General features: G+C 39.6%; 1 protein-coding gene across 2 annotated transcripts in view; it reads left to right on the top strand.

Annotated features, from left to right (window-relative positions):
* Window positions 1–18560, top strand: part of LOC138307500 (serine-rich adhesin for platelets-like) — an 81497-nt gene that overhangs the window by 12416 nt on the left and 50521 nt on the right. For both annotated transcript variants that reach the window (XM_069248284.1, XM_069248283.1), the window contains exons 3-10: window positions 1640–1732; window positions 2046–2126; window positions 4727–4774; window positions 5127–5186; window positions 7761–7874; window positions 16302–16346; window positions 17619–17744; window positions 18235–18462. In XM_069248284.1, coding sequence (XP_069104385.1) covers window positions 1640–1732; window positions 2046–2126; window positions 4727–4774; window positions 5127–5186; window positions 7761–7874; window positions 16302–16346; window positions 17619–17744; window positions 18235–18462 — 795 coding nt within the window. The remainder of the gene's footprint in view (window positions 1–1639; window positions 1733–2045; window positions 2127–4726; window positions 4775–5126; window positions 5187–7760; window positions 7875–16301; window positions 16347–17618; window positions 17745–18234; window positions 18463–18560) is intronic.

Below are 18560 nucleotides of genomic sequence, written 5' to 3'. Positions count from 1 at the left end.
ATATACTGTATGACTGAGCCATGTTATATTGTGTATTACTGAGACACGTTATACAGTGTATCACATAGCCAAGTAATATACTGCATCACTGAACACGTAATATATGGTATCCATGAGCCACGTAATATAGTGTATCACTGATGCAAGTAATATAGTGTTTCACTGAGCCATGTAATATACTGTATGACTGTACACGTAATATACTGTATCACTGCACATGTAATATACTGTATCACTGAGCCACGTAATATGGTGATCACTTAGCCACGTAATATACTGTATCACTGAGCCACGTAATATACTGTATCACTTAGCCACGTATTATACCGTAGCACTGAGTCACGTTATAAATTGTACCACTGAGCCACGTGATATAGTGTATCACTGAGCCACGTTATGTACTGTATCACTGAGTCACATAATATACGGTATCACTGAGCCATGTAATATACGGTATCACTGAGCCACATAATATACTGTATTACTGAGCCACGTAAAATACTTTTTCACCGAGCCACGTAATAAACTGTATGACTGAGCCATGTAATATACTATACATTTTAATCGTTAGTGGCATATTTAAGGATGAGTATTACATCCATCTTTGAATATTCGGATATGCTGGTTTATGATAATATATAATACCCTATTTTGAATATCAATATTACATTACATTTTGAATATTTCAAATTAGCGTATCTGTCAATACATATCAATTTTGGACATTTGTTTCGGTCCATATGGTGTTATATCGCCCGAGTAGAATGAAATATGACTGAAAGTGTATTCCGACGACATTATTTAAAATTCTAAAAGGGCTATGTAACAAAATATTTACCGAAACAAAGGTCGTTAACTTTTATATTAGATATGTGGTTTTCCTCACATAATGACAAAAAACAATATAAACTAATGTGCATATTAGTCATAAGAAAAGCATTGGTCAAAGATCGACACCCTGATGTAATTCAGCGTTTGTGCAATGATGTTTTCAGAAGAATATTGACTCGGTGTTTCTAAAAATGGAAAAACCTAGTCAATATGCTACATATTGAACGTCAAGTGACACGTATTAGGCAATGAAAATAATTGAAGCTCAGACCATATCTAAAATAGTCTTATAACAATATATTAGATTTGCTCTGATTTTCCACTAGTCTTATTGGGAACCAAATGCAGAGTCATTTGACGTTCAATATATAGTACATTTACTCGATGTTTCCATTTTTCGAAACATCGAGTCAATATACCTTCTGTGACGTTTTTACAAAAACGTTGAGTTTTCAGGGTGACGTCCTGTAGCCATCCTTCTCCTTGTAATCGATATGTAAAACGCTTAATTCATTTGACATTTGTCAAGGGAAATGCACATCTAATAGAAAAATTAAGGACGTTTGTTTTTGTCCATATGGTGTTATAACGTAATGGCGAAAACTAAAATAATGACCTTGTGCAGCGCCCTTGGTCAGTACTTAATTGTACCAAGGCGTTATAACACCATATTGACCTCAACAAAAGTTCTTTAAATAATTAATATGTAATCTTTTTCTTATCATGTAAACGAATATATCGCATTTTATTTTTACTTGAATTTTCTTCTATAACCTTCATCATTGTTTATGTCTGACTTATTTCAAAGGTTCACCGGAAGGAATGCAGAATATAGCTGAGGTTCTAAGGCAAATACAGGCGTCCCAAACTGGTCCAGATAGTGATGTGGAAGCGTTACAAGGTCATTATACAACTAACAACGTTTTGGAAAAATACATTACATAATTCAATTATACATAATTTTAGAGGTTTACACATGAAAATACAGACTTTCTCAAGTAACTGATTCAGTTACTTGTCGGTAGTAACACAGTGAAAACGGAACACAACGAAAAGCCTGCCGATACCTTATTTATATTCCGACGACATACTTCTTTTATGAACGGAAGTTTCGATTGAAATCTAGAATATTAACATTATCTAATGGAAATAACATATATATCACATCTTTTAAATGATATTATTTCAAATATTTATTTTCCTTTGATGCTAAGGCAATGTCTGGATAAGTTCCTCGACGTCGTCCACGTCCCATTCCGGTGGACAAGGACAGGTCCCGGCCGGCGCTGATATGGGTAAATATAAATATTGTTATATCTGAGAACTTAACTGGCAGGTTGTAATATGTGTAAATATGGTACCTATTAGTACTCTTGCGGCTGGCGCTGATATGAGTATATATTAGTATATATATTAGTACTGGAGCGGCCGATGTAACGTTGAAAATGGACCTCCGTTGAAAATTGACCTCAGGTCATTTTTCAACGTTGCAAACGGACCCCGAAGGCCGTTGAAAATTGAACATGCCGTTGAAAATTGACAGCGTCTATGGTCAATTCTCAACGGCAGGTCTGTTAAAAAATGATCGTTGAAAAATGACCTTGGCAAATTCTCAACGGATCGTCTGTTGAAAAATGACCTCAGTACATACACATACATAGCTGTTGCACAAATATTCTCGAATTCGGTTATCGCCCTTCCTAATTCCTCTTCTGTGCTGGTATTTAAATTACGTAATCACCTCGATTTGAATTAACTTTGTATTGTTATCATTGTAACAAATACCTCATTTAAATTATTGTTAGCGTCGTGTGTTGTTTTTGTGTGATGTGCTGTTGGGTTTTGTGGTGTTGTTGTGTTGTGTGATGTTGTGTGGTGTTGTAGTGTTGTGTGGCTTTGAGGTGTTGTTGTGTTGTTGTGTGTTTTGGCGTGTTGTTGTGTTGTGTGTTTTTGGCGTGTTGTTGTGTTGAGTGTTTTTGGTGTGTTGTTGTGTGTTGTTGGTGTGTTGTTGTATTGTGCGATGTTGTGTGTTTGTGTGGTGTTGTTTTGCGTTGTTGTGTTGCGTGTTGTTGTGTGGTTGTGTTGTGTTGTAGTGTGATGTTTTGTTGTGCTGTGTGATGTTTTGCTGTGCTGTGTGATGTTTTGATATGCTGTGTGATGTTGAGTTGTGCTATTGTGTTGTTGTGTAAAGTTGTGTGTTATGCTGTTGTGTGGTGTTAATATGTGATGTTGTGTTGTATGTTGATGTGTTGTGATGTCGTATGATGTTGTGTGTTGTGTCATTGTTTATTGCGTGTTTGTTGTGTTGTTGTGTGTTGTGGTGTTGTTGAGTGTTGTGGTGTTGTTGTGTGCTGTGTTGTTGTGTGCTGTTGTATGATGTTGTGTTGTATAATGTTTTGTTGTGTGTGTGTGATGTTGTATGTTGTTGTGTGTTCTGTTGTTGTGTTGGGTTGTTGTACGATGTTGTGTTGTATTGATGTGCTGTGTTGTCGTATGGTGTTGTTGTGTGTTGTGGTGTTGAGTGGTGTTGTGTGTTGATGAGTTGTGTTGTCGTATGATGCTGTTGTGTGTTGTGGTGTTGTTGTGTATTGTGTTGTGTGGTGTGGTGTGGTGTGGTGTTGTGTGGTGTGGTGAGGTGTGTTGTGTGGTGTGGTGTGTTGTGTGATGTAGTTTTTCTCTAGGTACTCTGGCTTTCCACGACCTCCTGAACCTGGCACGTCCTGAAATGCCATGCATTTGTCCGACAACGTTTTGCTAATTTCTGCACTTATTTTCTTCACAATACGGTAGAAAAATCGATTAAAATGTACAAAAAAATATAATATTGGCTTTTGATAAAAATAAAGACCTGAAATTGTGTTATTCATTTTTCCAAAGCAAGATAGATTGATAGGCGACTGAGGCTAGTCATCGGGGTCACCATTCAACGGGGTCTATTTTCAACGGTTCGGTGTGAAAAGTGCGCTTAATGTTCAGTTTTCAACGGTTTTTGGGGTCGTTGAAAAATGACCAGAGTTTTCAACGGGGGTCCATTTTCAACGTTACACCGGCGCTGATATATGTAAATATTAATACTTGAGCGGCCGGCGCTGATATATGTAAATATTAGATGGACAATCTTTTGTCCACACTGTTGAATTACTTCTTTGCACTATATTTACTACTTTAAGTAATTCGTATCCTACAGATATATGTCTACAAGGAATCAGTGATATAGGGAAAATAACTGTTGACATTAATTCCTTGACACATCAATATATTAGTATATATATTAGTACTTGAGCCGCCGTTTTGCTATGAGTAAATATTAATACTTCAGCGGCCGGCACTGATATGGGTAAATATTAGTATATATATTAATACTTGAGCGGCCGGCGCTGATATATGTAAATATTAGTACTTTAGCAGGCGGCGCTGATATTGGTAAATATTAGTACTTTAGCAGGCGGCGCTGATATGGGTAAAGAATCGTTTATATTAGTACTAACGTTTTAACTCTATTAGCAATCTTTAATTTGGAATATAATGTCAGTATTTTTCACCTTTTTGTCTCCATTTCGACACTTTGATTTGGGATGTGATGTCAGTATTTTTTTTACATTTTTACATCCATTAGCACACTTTGATTTGTGATGTAATTTCTGTATATTTCTTTTACGTTTTTCCTCCATTAGCAAACTCTGATTTGGGATATGATATCTGTATATTTTAATGTTTTGACCACGAATAACACACTTTTATTTTGGATAAAGTATCAGTATATTTTACGTTTTTAACTCCAATAACACACTTTAATATTGAATGTGATATCAGTATATTTTTTACGTTTTATCACCATTAGTACATTTTGATTTTGGATGTGATATCAGTATATTTTTATGTTTTTGCATTTTAGCATTATTGGCCCTGACATCAGGCGACAGTGGAATGTCTGGTGTGTCAGGTAAGTTGATTTTGTGACAGTTTAGGAGTTTGCTGCTTCAAGCCATATATTCACTGTAACTGTAGTGCCTTCCTATTACCTGGTGGCAATGCACCGACTCTTAGTTTCTATATCTGTTATTGGCCTTGTTAACTTTATCAAGTCAACAGTTAATATTTAAACGTGATTTATTGATATTTAACGTTAACTGGTTGCTCATGAAATTATTATCATTCAAGAGCTTTTGATATCGCTTATCTACACTAGAGGTGGTATGCATTATACTGTTTTGTGTCTGATGTACTTTTCAATACTTAATTATATTGCTTTAATTTTGTCTATCTTATATTGATTCCGTTTTTATCTTGACCAGGCTCGACCACTGAGCAAAAACTAACCACTCTCATACAAGAACTATCAAAATCAGCGAATGGTGAGTCAATTTGCATAAAAACAGGCACAGTGATAATTCAACATAGAAATAGTACATTCAAACATGTGTATAAAGACGACTACGGTAGGGACAAATGGCCGTCATATTCAAGTTGAATTGAGTTTTATTTGACCATTTTGGAAACTAGAAAATTAATGTGATCGTATCAGGCAGATGGTCGCTAAGGCAGGTGTTTCTGTATATCTTAATCCATATGACAGACTAAAGGTTATTTTATAAGTTTATAACCTGTTAATTGACATGTTACATGTAAGTCTGAGACATGTTCTTTATTTTATCTAAGCATTGAAGTCATTGGGTTTTTTTAAATTTCATTCGGGTATAAAAGAAATTTGGTTTGCAAACTGCAGCGGATTCTCACAAAAGTTTGTTAACAAAATTTATTTCATACCCCGATGAAATGTAGAAAAAAGGGACTTCAATGCTTTAATTACTTTTCCATGCTACTTTATAAAATGAGGATTACTTTTTTGCAAATCAATACGCAACGTCAATTTTTCTATTGTGACGCCACGATAACGTCGGTTTTTCGCTCCATTCTCAGATTGTTTTTTCATCGTGGAATGAAAAAGATGAATAGACCAATCAGAAAGCCAGAAACAAAGAAAACTAATTATTAGAATATGAACCATTACTATATGTACTATAGTATATAAATACTATCTGCATGAAAGGATGACAGTGCCTAGTGTCACCCCAAGGATATCACTTCGCATCGGGTGACAGTGATATCCTCGGGGTGACACTAGGCACTGTCACCCTCTAATGCAGGTGGTATTTATTTTATTATACCAAAAGTCTAGAAACAAAATTAGTTACAAGTATTTGCAATCTATTGAGACATTTTACCTATTTTAGCAAAAGCGTAAAACTCACCGTCGGAGTAAAATGACATATCATACTCTATGCTGTACTCAGTATCGCTTACCACCATTACAATAAGCATTCAGTGAAACATTCTTGTTGTCCTGTCTTCCGCGTTTGCTAATTTTTTTTACGTTTTTGTAAATCTCAATGCATTTTGGTTTCGTCCCGTCATCTGTTTACAACATTATCAAAGTCTCGAAGACGCTTGTAATCGAATATCTTCTGTTCACCTAGTAATCACCGATGGTTTTAATTAAAACCAACATATAGTGCATGAACGGTAAGTGAAAATGTGGAAACGAAACCCCCGTACTTAATTTGAAAAAAAAAGACATTGATAAGCAGACTAATTTGGCAAAACTATTGATAAATAGCTTCAAAGTGTCGCTTTAAAAAAACAAAGATTGCCTCAAAAACGGAAACCAGTGCGCATCTTTTTCGGGCGGTTAATGTTTTGCATTATCAAATATACTCTATCAGCCGTTACTCGGGGGTTTCTATGAGCGTGTCTTTTGTATCATATTGTTCTAATGCTTACTGCCGTGTGATAGTATTTAAATACTACCTGCATTAGAGGGTGAAAGTGCCTAGTGTCATCCCGAGGATATCACTGTTCGCCTCGGGTGACAGTGATATTTCGACGGGTGACACTAGACACTGTCACCCTGTAATGCAGGTAGTATTTATTTTATTAAACCAAAAGTGTAGAAACAAAAATAGTTTTCAAGTATTTGCAATATATTGAAACATTTTAACTGATTTTAGCAAACAGTTACCGTCGGCAGTAAAATAGCATATCAGCTTCTACTCAGTAGCGCTAACTATAATTGAATTATTAAAAAAGAATACTCACAATAAATATTTAGTGAAAAGTCTTTAGTCTTGTCTCCTGCGTTTGTTTAAATCTTAACGTTTTTGCAAATCGCAATGAATTTTGGTTTCGTCCCGTCGTCTGTTTACAACATTAGGAACGTCACGAGACGCTTGAAATCCCATGTCTTCCGTTCACCTAATCACCGACGGGTTCATAAAAACCAACACATAACGCTTTGACGGTACGCGAAAAGACGTGAACGGAAAGCTCCGTCCTTACTATGTTTTTTTATTGATAAACAGACTAACTTGGCAAAACTATTACTAAATAGCTCCAGATAAACTTTGAAGCGTCGCTTAAAAAAACTAAGATGGCGTCGAAAAAAGAAACGAGTGCGCATCTTTTTCGGTCGGTTAATATTTTGCACTGTTAAAAATACACTATCACCCGTTGCTAGGGAGTTGCTACGAAAGTGTCTATTGTTTCCTATTGTTCTAATGTTACCTGCCATGTGATAGTATAAAAAACCAAATATCTCTCGACCAATCAGAATGCAGGATTCTCACTTGAGGTATAATAATGTAAAATACCAAATATCTCTCGACCAATCAGGATGCAGCATTCTCGTTTGAGGTATAATATTATAATTTACTGTTCTTGGAGACTTTGCCTTCAAATACCATACATAGCAGAGATTCATAGAAAAATCAGAATTACTAGAATTTCAACCATCCCTATCTGTACTATTTTATACTGGGAGACTTTATTTCCTATAATTGGATATTCGAAAATTTGTATTCCTTTGAAATAGAGTGGTCATCAGTAACTGTAACGTGTGTGTGATCAATCATTTACATTGTTCTGTGGTATAGGTCCCGCCTCAGAAGCTGAACTGGCTATGCTTGTTCAGAGGCTTGCTGAACTACAGACTGGATCCCAGACAGGCTCTAAGGGAGGATCACAGGCAATCACCGAACAATATAGCAGTATGTTATCAATCGTTTTGCTCACTATTTCTTAGACTTCATTAACTTAATTAGTAATCGTTATCGGGTTAAATTTACCGAATTCCAGTGGACCCGTGGCTAATTATTTATCGAGAAGACATGGTTAGAACTGGTACATTGTCAGGGGCGATAACCTGCACACCTGGTAAATTGTCAGGGAAGATAACTTACAGACCTGGTACATTGTCAGGGGAGATAATCTACAGACCAAGTACATTGTCAGGGAAGATATTCGATAGACCTGATACATTATCGGGGAAGATAACGTACAGACCTAGTATATTGTCTGGGGATATAACCTACAGACCTGGTACATTGTCAGGGGAAATAACCTACATATCTGGTATATTGTCAGGGGAGATAACCTACAGGTCTGGTACATTGTCAAGGGGGATAACTTCAGACATGGTACATTGTAGGGGAAGAAAACCTACAGACCTGATACATTGTCAGGGGAGATAATCTACAGAACTGACACATTGTCAAAGGAGATAATCTACAGACCAAGTACATTGTCAGGGGAGATATTCTATAGACCTGGTACATTATCGGGGGAGATAACGTACAGACCTGGTACATTGTCAGGGGAGATAACCTACAGACCTGGTACATTGTCAGGGGAGATAACCTACAGACCTGGTACATTGTCAGGGGAGATAACCTACAGACCTGGTACATTGTCAGGGGAGATAACCTACAGACCTGGTACATTGTCAGGGGAGATAACCTACAGACCTGGTACATTGTCAGGGGAGATATTCTATAGACCTGGTACATTGTCAGGAAAGATAATCTTTAGTCCATTATCAGGGGAGATAACGTAGAGACCTGGTACATTGCCAGGGGAAATAATCTCCATGCCTGGTACATTGTGTGGGGAGAAAACCTACAGCCCTGATACATTGTCAGGGGAGATAATCTACAGAACTGATACATTGTCAGGGAGATAAATCTACAGACCTGTACATGTCTGAGGGGAGATAACCTACAGACCTGGTACATTGTCAGGGGAAATAACCTACAGACCTGGTACATTGTCAGGGGAGATAATCTACAGAACTGATACATTGTCAGGGAAGATAATCTAGAGACCCGGTACAATGTCAGGGGAGATAATTTACATGCCTGGTACATTATCGGCTGAGATAACGTACAGACCTGGTACATTGTCAGGGGAGATAACCTACAGACCTGGTACATTGTCAGGGGAGATAACCTACAGACCTGGTACATTGTCAGGGGAGATAACCTACAGACCTGGTACATTGTCAGGGGAGATAACCTACAGACCTGGTACATTGTCAGGGGAGATAACCTACAGACCTGGTACATTGTCAGGGGAGATAACCTACAGACCTGGTACATTGTCAGGGGAGATAACCTACATACCTGGTACATTGTCAGGGGAGAGAACCTACAGGCCTGGTATATTTTAAGGGGAGATAACCTACAGACCTGGTACATTGTCAGGAGGGAGATAGAACCTACAGACCTGGTACATTGTCAGGGGAGATAATCTCTAGTACATTATCAGGGGAGATAACCTACAGACCTGGTACATTGTCAGGGGAGATAATCCTACAGATCTGGTACATTGTCAGGGGAGATAATGTACAGACTTGGTACATTGTCAAGGGTAGATAACTGCAGAACTGGTACAATGTCAGGGGAGATAACCTACAGACCTGGTACATTGTCAGGGGAGATAACCTACAGACCTGGTACATTGGCAGGGGAGATAACCTACAGACCTGGTACATTGTCAGAGGAGATAACCTACAGACCTGGTACATTGTCAGGGGAGATAATCTATAGGCCTAGTAAATTGTAATCTGACATTGTAGGGGAGATAACCTACAGGCCTGGTACATTGTCAGAGGAGATAACCTACAGACCTGGTACATTGTCATGAGGAGATAACCTACAGACCTGGTACATTGTCGGGATAATACACTTATCATAGGGGGAGAGATAACCTACAGACTCTGGTACATTGTCATGGGAGAGAACTACAGGCCTGGTACATTGTATGGGGAGATAACCTACAGACCTGGTACATTGTCAGGGGGATAATCTACAGACCTGGTACATTGTCAGGGGATATAACATACAGACCTGGTACATTGTCAGGGGAGATAACTACATACCTGGTACATTGTCAGGGAGAGATATCTACAGGCCTGGTACATTGTTATGGGGAGATAACCTACAGACCTGGTACATTGTCAGGGAGTAACTACAGACTGGTACATTGTCAGGGGAATAACCTACAGACCTGGTACATTGTCAGGGGAGATAACCTACAGACCTGTACATTGTCAGGGGAGATACTAAGACTGTACATTGCAGGGAGATAACCTAAGACCTGGTACATTGTCAGGGGAGATAATCTATAGACCTGGTACATTGTGAGGGGAGATAACTATAGACTGGTACATTGTCAGGGGAGATAATCTACAGACCTGGTACATTGTCAGGGGAGATAACCTACAGACCTGGTACATTGTCAGGGGAGATAACCTACAGACCTGGTACATTGTCAGGGGAGATAACCTACAGACCTGGTACATTGTCAGGGGAGATAACCTACAGACCTTGTACATTGTCAGGGGAGATAACCTACAGACCTGGTACATTGTCAGGGGAAATAACCTACAGACCTGGTACATTGTCAGGGGAGATAATCTACAGAACTGATACATTGTCAGGGGAGATAACCTACAGAACCTGGTACATTGTCAGGGGAGATAACCTACAGACCTGGTACATTGTCAGGGAGAGATATTTACCTAAGACCTGGTACATTGTGAGGGGGAGATAACCTACAGACCTGGTACATTGTCAGGGAGATAACTACAGACCTGGTACATTGTCTAGGGGAGATAACCTACAGACCTGGTACATTGTCAGGGGAGATAATCTACAGAACTGATACATTGTCAGGGGAGATAATCTATAGACCTGGTACATTGTCAGGGTAAGATAACCTACAGACTGGTACATTGTCAGGGGAGATAACCTACAGGACCTGGTACATTGTCAGGGGAGATAACTACAGACCTGGTACATTGTCAGGGAGATAACCTACAGACCTGGTACATTGTCAGGGGAGATAACCTACAGACCCGGTACATTGTCAGGGGAGATAATCTACAGACCTGGTACATTGTCAGGGGATATAACATACAGACCTGGTACATTGTCAGGGGAGATAATTTACATGCCTGGTACATTGTCAGGGGAGATAACCTACAGACCTGGTACATTGTCATGGGAGATAACCTACAGACCTGGTACATTGTCAGGGGAAGATAATCTACAGACTGGTACATTGTCAGGGGAGATAATCTTAAGACCTGGTACATTGTCAGGGTAGATAATTTACAGACCTGGTACATTGTCGGGGAGATAACGTACAGACCTGGTACATTGTCAGGGGAGATAACCTACAGACCTGGTACATTGTCAGGGGAGATAACCTACAGACCTGGTACATTGTCAGGGGAGATAACCTACAGACCTGGTACATTGTCAGGGGAGATAACCTACATACTGGTACATTGTCAGTGGAGAGAACCTACAGGCCTGGTACATTGTATGGGGAGATAACCTACAGACCTGGTACATTGTGAAGATAACTATATTGTCATTGGGGGAGATAATGTACAGGCCTGGTACATTGTCAGGGGAGATAACCTATAGACCTGGTACATTGTCAGGGGAGATAACCTACAGACCTGGTACATTGTCAGGGGAGATAATGTACAGACCTGGTACATTGTCAGGGGAGATAACTACAGACTGGTACATTGTCAGGGGAGATAACCTACAGACCTGGTACATTGTCAGGGGAGATAACCTACAGACCTGGTACATTGTCAGGGGAGATAACCTACAGACTGGTACATTGTCAGGGGAGATAATCTATAGACCTGGTACATTGTCAGGGGATATAATCTATAGACCTGGTACATTGTCAGGGAGATAATTACAAACTGGGATAACTCAGACTACATTGTCAGGGGAGATAATCTATAGACCTGGTACATTGTGAGGGGAGATAACCTATAGGCCTCTGGTACATTGTCAGGGGAGATAACCTACAGACCTGGTACATTGGTCAGGGAGATAACTAGAGACCTGGTACATTGTCAGGGGGAATAACCTACAGACCTGGTACATTGTCAGGGGAGATAACCTACAGACCTGGTACATTGTCAGGGGAGATAACCTACAGACCTGGTACATTGTCAGGGAGATAATCTTATATTATCAGGGGGATAGTACAACCGTACAATGGAGATAATTCTACAGACCTGTTACATTGTCAGGGAGATAACCTACAGACCTGGTACATTGTCAGGGGAGATAACGTACAGACCTGGTACATTGTCAGGGGAGATAATCTTATACCTGTACATTGTGAGGGAGGACTGGTACATTGTCATAATAATCTTACAGATCTGGCACATTGTCTTGGGAGATAACCTACAGACCTGGTACATTGTCAGGGGAGATAACCTACAGACCTGGTACATTGTCAGGGGAGATAACCTACAGACCTGGTACATTGTCTGGGGAGATAACCTACAGAACTTGGTACATTGTCAGGGGAGATAATCTATAGACCTGGTACATTGTCAGGGAGATAATCTATAGACCTGGTACATTGTCAGGGGGAGATAATCTTTAGTCCTGGTACATTATAATTGGATCAAGGATAATAACTACAGATATCTGGTACATTGTCAGGGGAGATAACCTACAGAACTGGTACATTGTCAGGGGAGATAACCTACAGACCTGGTACATTGTCTAGGGAGATAACCTACAGACCTGGTACATTGTCAGGGGAGATAACCTACATACCTGGTACATTGTCTGAGGAGATAACCTACAGATCCGGTACATTGTCAGGGGAGATAATGTACATACCTAATACATTGTCAGGGGAGATAACCTATAGATCTGGTACATTGTCAAGATTGATAACTGCAGAACTGGTACAATGTCAGGGGAGATAACCTACATATCTGGTACATTGTCAGGGGAGATAACCTACAGACCTGGTACATTGTCAGAGGAGATAATCTATAGGCCTAGTACATTGTGAAGGAAGATATTCTATAGACCTAGTACATTGTCAGGAAAGATCATACATTGTCAGGGGAGATAACTAGAGACCTGGTACATTGTCAGGGAGATAATTTACATACCTGGTACATTGTCAGGGGAGATAACCTACAGAGCTGGTACATTGTCAGGGGAGATAACCTACAGACCTGGTACATTGTCGAGGGAAATAATCCTACATGACCTGGTACATTGTCAGGGTGATAAAAACGTACAGATCTGGTACATTGTCAGGGGAGATAATCCTACAGACCTGGTACATTGTCAGGGAGATAATCTACAGACCTGGTACATTGTCAGGGGAGATAATCCTACAGACCTGGTACATTATCAGGGGAGATAACCTACAGAACTGGTACATTGTCAGGGGAGATAACCTACAGACCTGGTACATTGTCTAAGGAGATAACCTACAGACCTGGTACATTGTCAGGGGAGATAACCTACAGACCTGGTACATTGTCAGGGGAGATAACCTACAGACCTGGTACATTGTCAGGGGAGATAACTACAGACCTAATATTAGACTGTGGTACATTATCGGGCGAGATAACCTACAGACTGTACATTGTCTTGGGAGATAATAAACAGACCTGGTACATTGTCAGGGGAGATAACCTACAGAACTGGTACATTGTCAGGGGAGATTACAGACCTGGTACATTGTCTGAGGAGATAACTACAGAACTTGTACATTGTCAGGGGAGATAACCTATATATCTGGTACATTGTCAGGGGAGATAACCTACAGACCCGGTACATTGTCAGGGGAGATAATCTATAGGCCTAGTACATTGTGAGGGGAGATATTCTATAGACCTGGTACATTGTCAAGATTGATAAGATCTTGTACAATGTCAGGGGAATAACCATTATCAGGGGAGATAACCTACAGACCTGGTACATTGTCAGAGGGAAATAATTTACATGCCTGGTACATTGTCGAGGGAGAAAACCTACAGACCTGGTACATTGTCAGGGGAGATAACCTACAGACCTGGTACATTGTCAGGGGAGATAACCTACAGACCTGGTACATTGTCAGGGGAGATAACCTACAGACCTGGTACATTGTCAGGGGAGATAACCTACAGACCTGGTACATTGTCAGGGGAGATAACCTACAGACCTAGTACAATGTCAGGGGAGATAATCTTTAGACCTGGTACATTATCGGGGAGATACATTATCGTAACAGATCTGGCACATTGTCTTGGGAGATAATCTGCAGATCTGATACATTGTCAGAGGAGATAACCTACAGAGCTGGTACATTGTCAGGGGAGATAACCTACAGACCTGGTACATTGTCTGAGGAGATAACCTACAAACTTGGTACATTGTCAGTGGAGAGAACCTACAGACCTGTTACATTGTCTGAGGAGATAACCTACAGACCCGGTACATTGTAAGGGGAGATAATGTACACACCTAATACATTGTCAGGGGAGATATTCTATAGATCTGGTACATTGTCAAGGTTGATAACTGCAGAACTTGTACAATGTCAGGGGAGATAACCTATATATCTGGTACATTGTCAGGGGAGATAACCTACAGACCTGGTACATTGTCAGGGGAGATAATCTACAGAACTGATACATTGTCAGGGAAGATAATCTACAGACCTAGTACAATGTCAGGGGAGATCATTTTTCGACCTGGTACATTATCGGCTGAGATAACGTACAGACCTGGTACATTGTCAGGGAAATAATTTACATGCCTGGTACATTGCGAGGGGAGAAAACCTACAGACCTGGTACATTATCAGGGGAGATAACCTACAGACCTGGTACATTGTCAGGGGAGATAACCTACAGACCTGGTACATTGTCAGAGGAGATAACCTACAGATCTGATACATTGTCAGGGGAGATAATCTACAGAACTGATACATTATCAGGAAAGATAATCTACAGACCTAGTACAATGTCAGGGGAGATAACCTACAGACCTGGTACATTATCGGGGGAGATAACGTACAGATCTGGCACATTGTCTTGGGAGATAATCTGCAGATCTGATACATTGTCAGGGGAGATAACCTACAGAGCTGGTACATTGTCAGGGGAGATAACCTACAGACCTGTTACATTGTCTGAGGAGATAACCTACAAACTTGGTACATTGTCAGTGGAGAGAACCTACAGACCTGTTACATTGTCTGAGGAGATAACCTACAGACCCGGTACATTGTAAGGGGAGATAATGTACACACCTAATACATTGTCAGGGGAGATATTCTATAGATCTGGTACATTGTCATTGTCAATGTAGGGGATAACTGCAGAACTTGTACATGTCAGGGGAGATAACCTATATATCTGGTACATTGTCAGGGGGAGATAACCTACAGACCTGGTACATTGTCAGAGGAGATAATCTATAGGCCTAGTAAATTGTGAAGGAAGATATTCTAGAGACCTAGTACATTGTCAGGAAAGATCATATTTAGTCCATTATCAGGGGAGATAACGTAGAGACCTGGTACATTGTCAGGGAAATAATTTACATGCCTGGTACATTGTGAGGGGAGAAAACCTACTGACATGGTACATTGTCAGGAGGATAACCTACAGACCTGGTACATTGTCAGGGGAGATAATCTATAGGCCTAGTAAATTGTCAAGGGAGATATTCTATAGACCTGGTAAATTGTCAGGAAAGATAATCTCCATGCCTGTTACATTGTGAGGGGAGATAACCTACAGACCTGGCACATTGTCTGGGGAGATAACCTACAGACCTGGCACATTGTCTGGGGAGATAACCTACAGACCTGGCACACTGTCAGGGGAGATAACCTACAGAGCTTGTACATTGTCAGGGTAGATAACCTACAGACCTGGTGCATTGTCTGAGGAGATAACCTACTGACTTAGTACATTGTCAGGGGAGAAAACCTACAGACCTGGTACATTGTCAGGGGAAATAACCTACAGACCTGGTACATTGGCAGGGGAGATAACCTACAGACCTGGTACATTGTCAGGAAATAATCTAAAGGCCTGGTACATTGGCAGGGGAGATAACCTACAGACCTGGTACATTGTCAGAGGAGATAATCTATAGGCCTAGTACATTGTGAAGGGAGATATGCTATAGACCTAATACATTATCGGGGGAGATAATCTACAAACCTGGTACATTGTCAGTGGAAATAGCGTACATACCTGCTGATATAGCCACACTATACAACATGCGAATTGATAGATGTCATCCCTAGGATATCAATAAGTAATGTATTGATATCGTAAATTCAAATTTCAGGAACAAGGCAGAGTGGAAGACCTGGATTTCATAGGGGTATTGACGGTAAGTTAAGGGGAGAAAACATGTAACTATTAAATGAAATCGGGAAGTTAAGTAAAGGGGAAATAACCTGATACTAAAGAATGATATCAGGACAGTAAGTAAAGGGGGGATAACTTGTAAATGTAGAATGATATCGGAACAGTAAGTAAATGGGAAATAGCTGTATATTGATATCGGAAGGTAATTAGGGGATTTTATCTGTTACTGTAGAATGATATCGGGATAGTAAGTAAAGGGGAGATAATCTGTTACTTAAGAGTGAAACCGGGATGTTAAGTAAAGGGGAGATAATCTGTTGCTAAAGAATGAAACAGGGAAAGTAAGTAAAGGGGAGATAATCTGTTACTGTAGAATGATACCGGAATAGTAAGTAAAGGAGAGATAACCTGTTACTCTAGAATAATATCGGAAAAGGACAGTGAAGGAGAGATAATCTGGTACTGAAGAATGATATCGGGACAGTAAGTAAAGGGGAGATAACATATAGCTGTAGAATGATATCGGGGCAGTAAGTAAAGGGGAGATAACCGGTTACTGAAGAATGATATCGGGAAGGTAAGTATAGGGGAGATAACCTGTTACTGAAGAATGATATCGGGAAGGTAAGTAAAGGGGAGATAACCTGTTACTCTAGAATGATATCTCAAAGGTCAGTGAAGGGGAGATAATCTGTTACTAAAGAATGATATCGGAACGGTCAGTAAAGGAGAGATAACCTGATACTGTAGAAGGATATTGGGAGTTTAACTGAAGGGGGATAATCTGTCACATAAGAATGATATCGGGGCGGTAACTTAAGTGCCGATAACATATCATTGTGATTTAAATGATGTCAGTTCAAGTATTCAATGCCTTACATACAAAGTATACATGTAATTACTTTTGTTCAGATTGTGATGGCCGTTATCGATACGTTTTGTCGCAATGTGATTTGATTGTGTTTGGTTGAAATTACAGATGATGCATTCTGTGTGAATTGTATATCATTCGTTTGTTATCTTTCGAAGGCAATTGATTTTTTTTTATTTCAACACTATGTATCGTAGAATTAAATAGTATACAGAATTATGTATAGAAATAAAAAATATCTTAATACTTCTTTGTATGCCAAGGGATCATGCTCGTTTCGAACTTGTTTGTGTTTAAGTATCAAATAACTGGTAAAAACTCAAAGATCTACCTTTCCTTCTAGGCTACGATATTGAAATGGTGTCACGCAATTTTGTTTACAATTCGTATATAAATAAAACAAATTAATGTTTTTCTGTTCAGGGTCCTTTCTCAGAATCATGAAAACCTCAAGTTCTTCCACAACTTCTTCAAGAAATTCTAGTCCAAAGATTTCGAACTCGATATCACACAGCTCCGGCAGAAACACACATGCTGCAGCCAATCACGGTAAGCGTCTGGACAGATAGACATTTATACTTATATTGTCATCACTATATCTAAGGACTACAATGTATGTTATGTCTTCTCATACTTTATTGGTGTAGTACTAGTTTGATGTTAAGTTCTCCAAGAAATCTCATGAGGTTGGTTAGGATGTATCCGTAAGATAGGGCGGCGAGGGTGTATCCACCAGGTTGTATAATTATTTGTGTCTTTCATCACAAGAATATTACAATTTCTTCAGTCAAAGGCAGAAGGAAACGTCCTTTGTCGTCCATTTTGTTTGTGATTGGAATACCTCGCAGAGTTCCGTTTCACGACCGACAACTAAATGTTCGAGGGGTTCCGCATGGTAAACATGATTTTTGAGTATGACATTCCGAAGGATACAATATGTTTTGTTGCCATCATAAGTGACGTTCCTCGAACAAATCAGCCGCTATGATTCATCAATGAGGTATAATGATGAGACTTTCTTATTTTTTTGTTTATTTAGGAAGGTCACACGTGTCCTCCTCTAGGTCTTCCAGTAAAATTTCGAAATCATCAGAATCATTAAAAGCAGACCGTTCATTTGGAGGATCATCGCACAAGTCAAGTCGGAATTCGTCTAAATCTACGAAATCATACAAAAAGAACAACTCCTCAGAAAAACAATCCAGTTCATCCAAACAAAGTCGTCAATCTAAAAAACAGCAACTTATCAACAAAATGAAAGCACAAGGTAAATCTGCTTCAGTGTAGTCTCTGTCGTCAGTTAATGGAGAACGGAGGGTTTCAGTGGCACATGGTACAATCGTCTTGAAATATTTTCATAATATA

This window comes from Argopecten irradians, chromosome 14 (assembly GCF_041381155.1).
Source record: "Argopecten irradians isolate NY chromosome 14, Ai_NY, whole genome shotgun sequence".
Taxonomy (NCBI): domain Eukaryota; kingdom Metazoa; phylum Mollusca; class Bivalvia; order Pectinida; family Pectinidae; genus Argopecten; species Argopecten irradians.
This window is presented reverse-complemented; position numbering and strand designations above follow the sequence as displayed.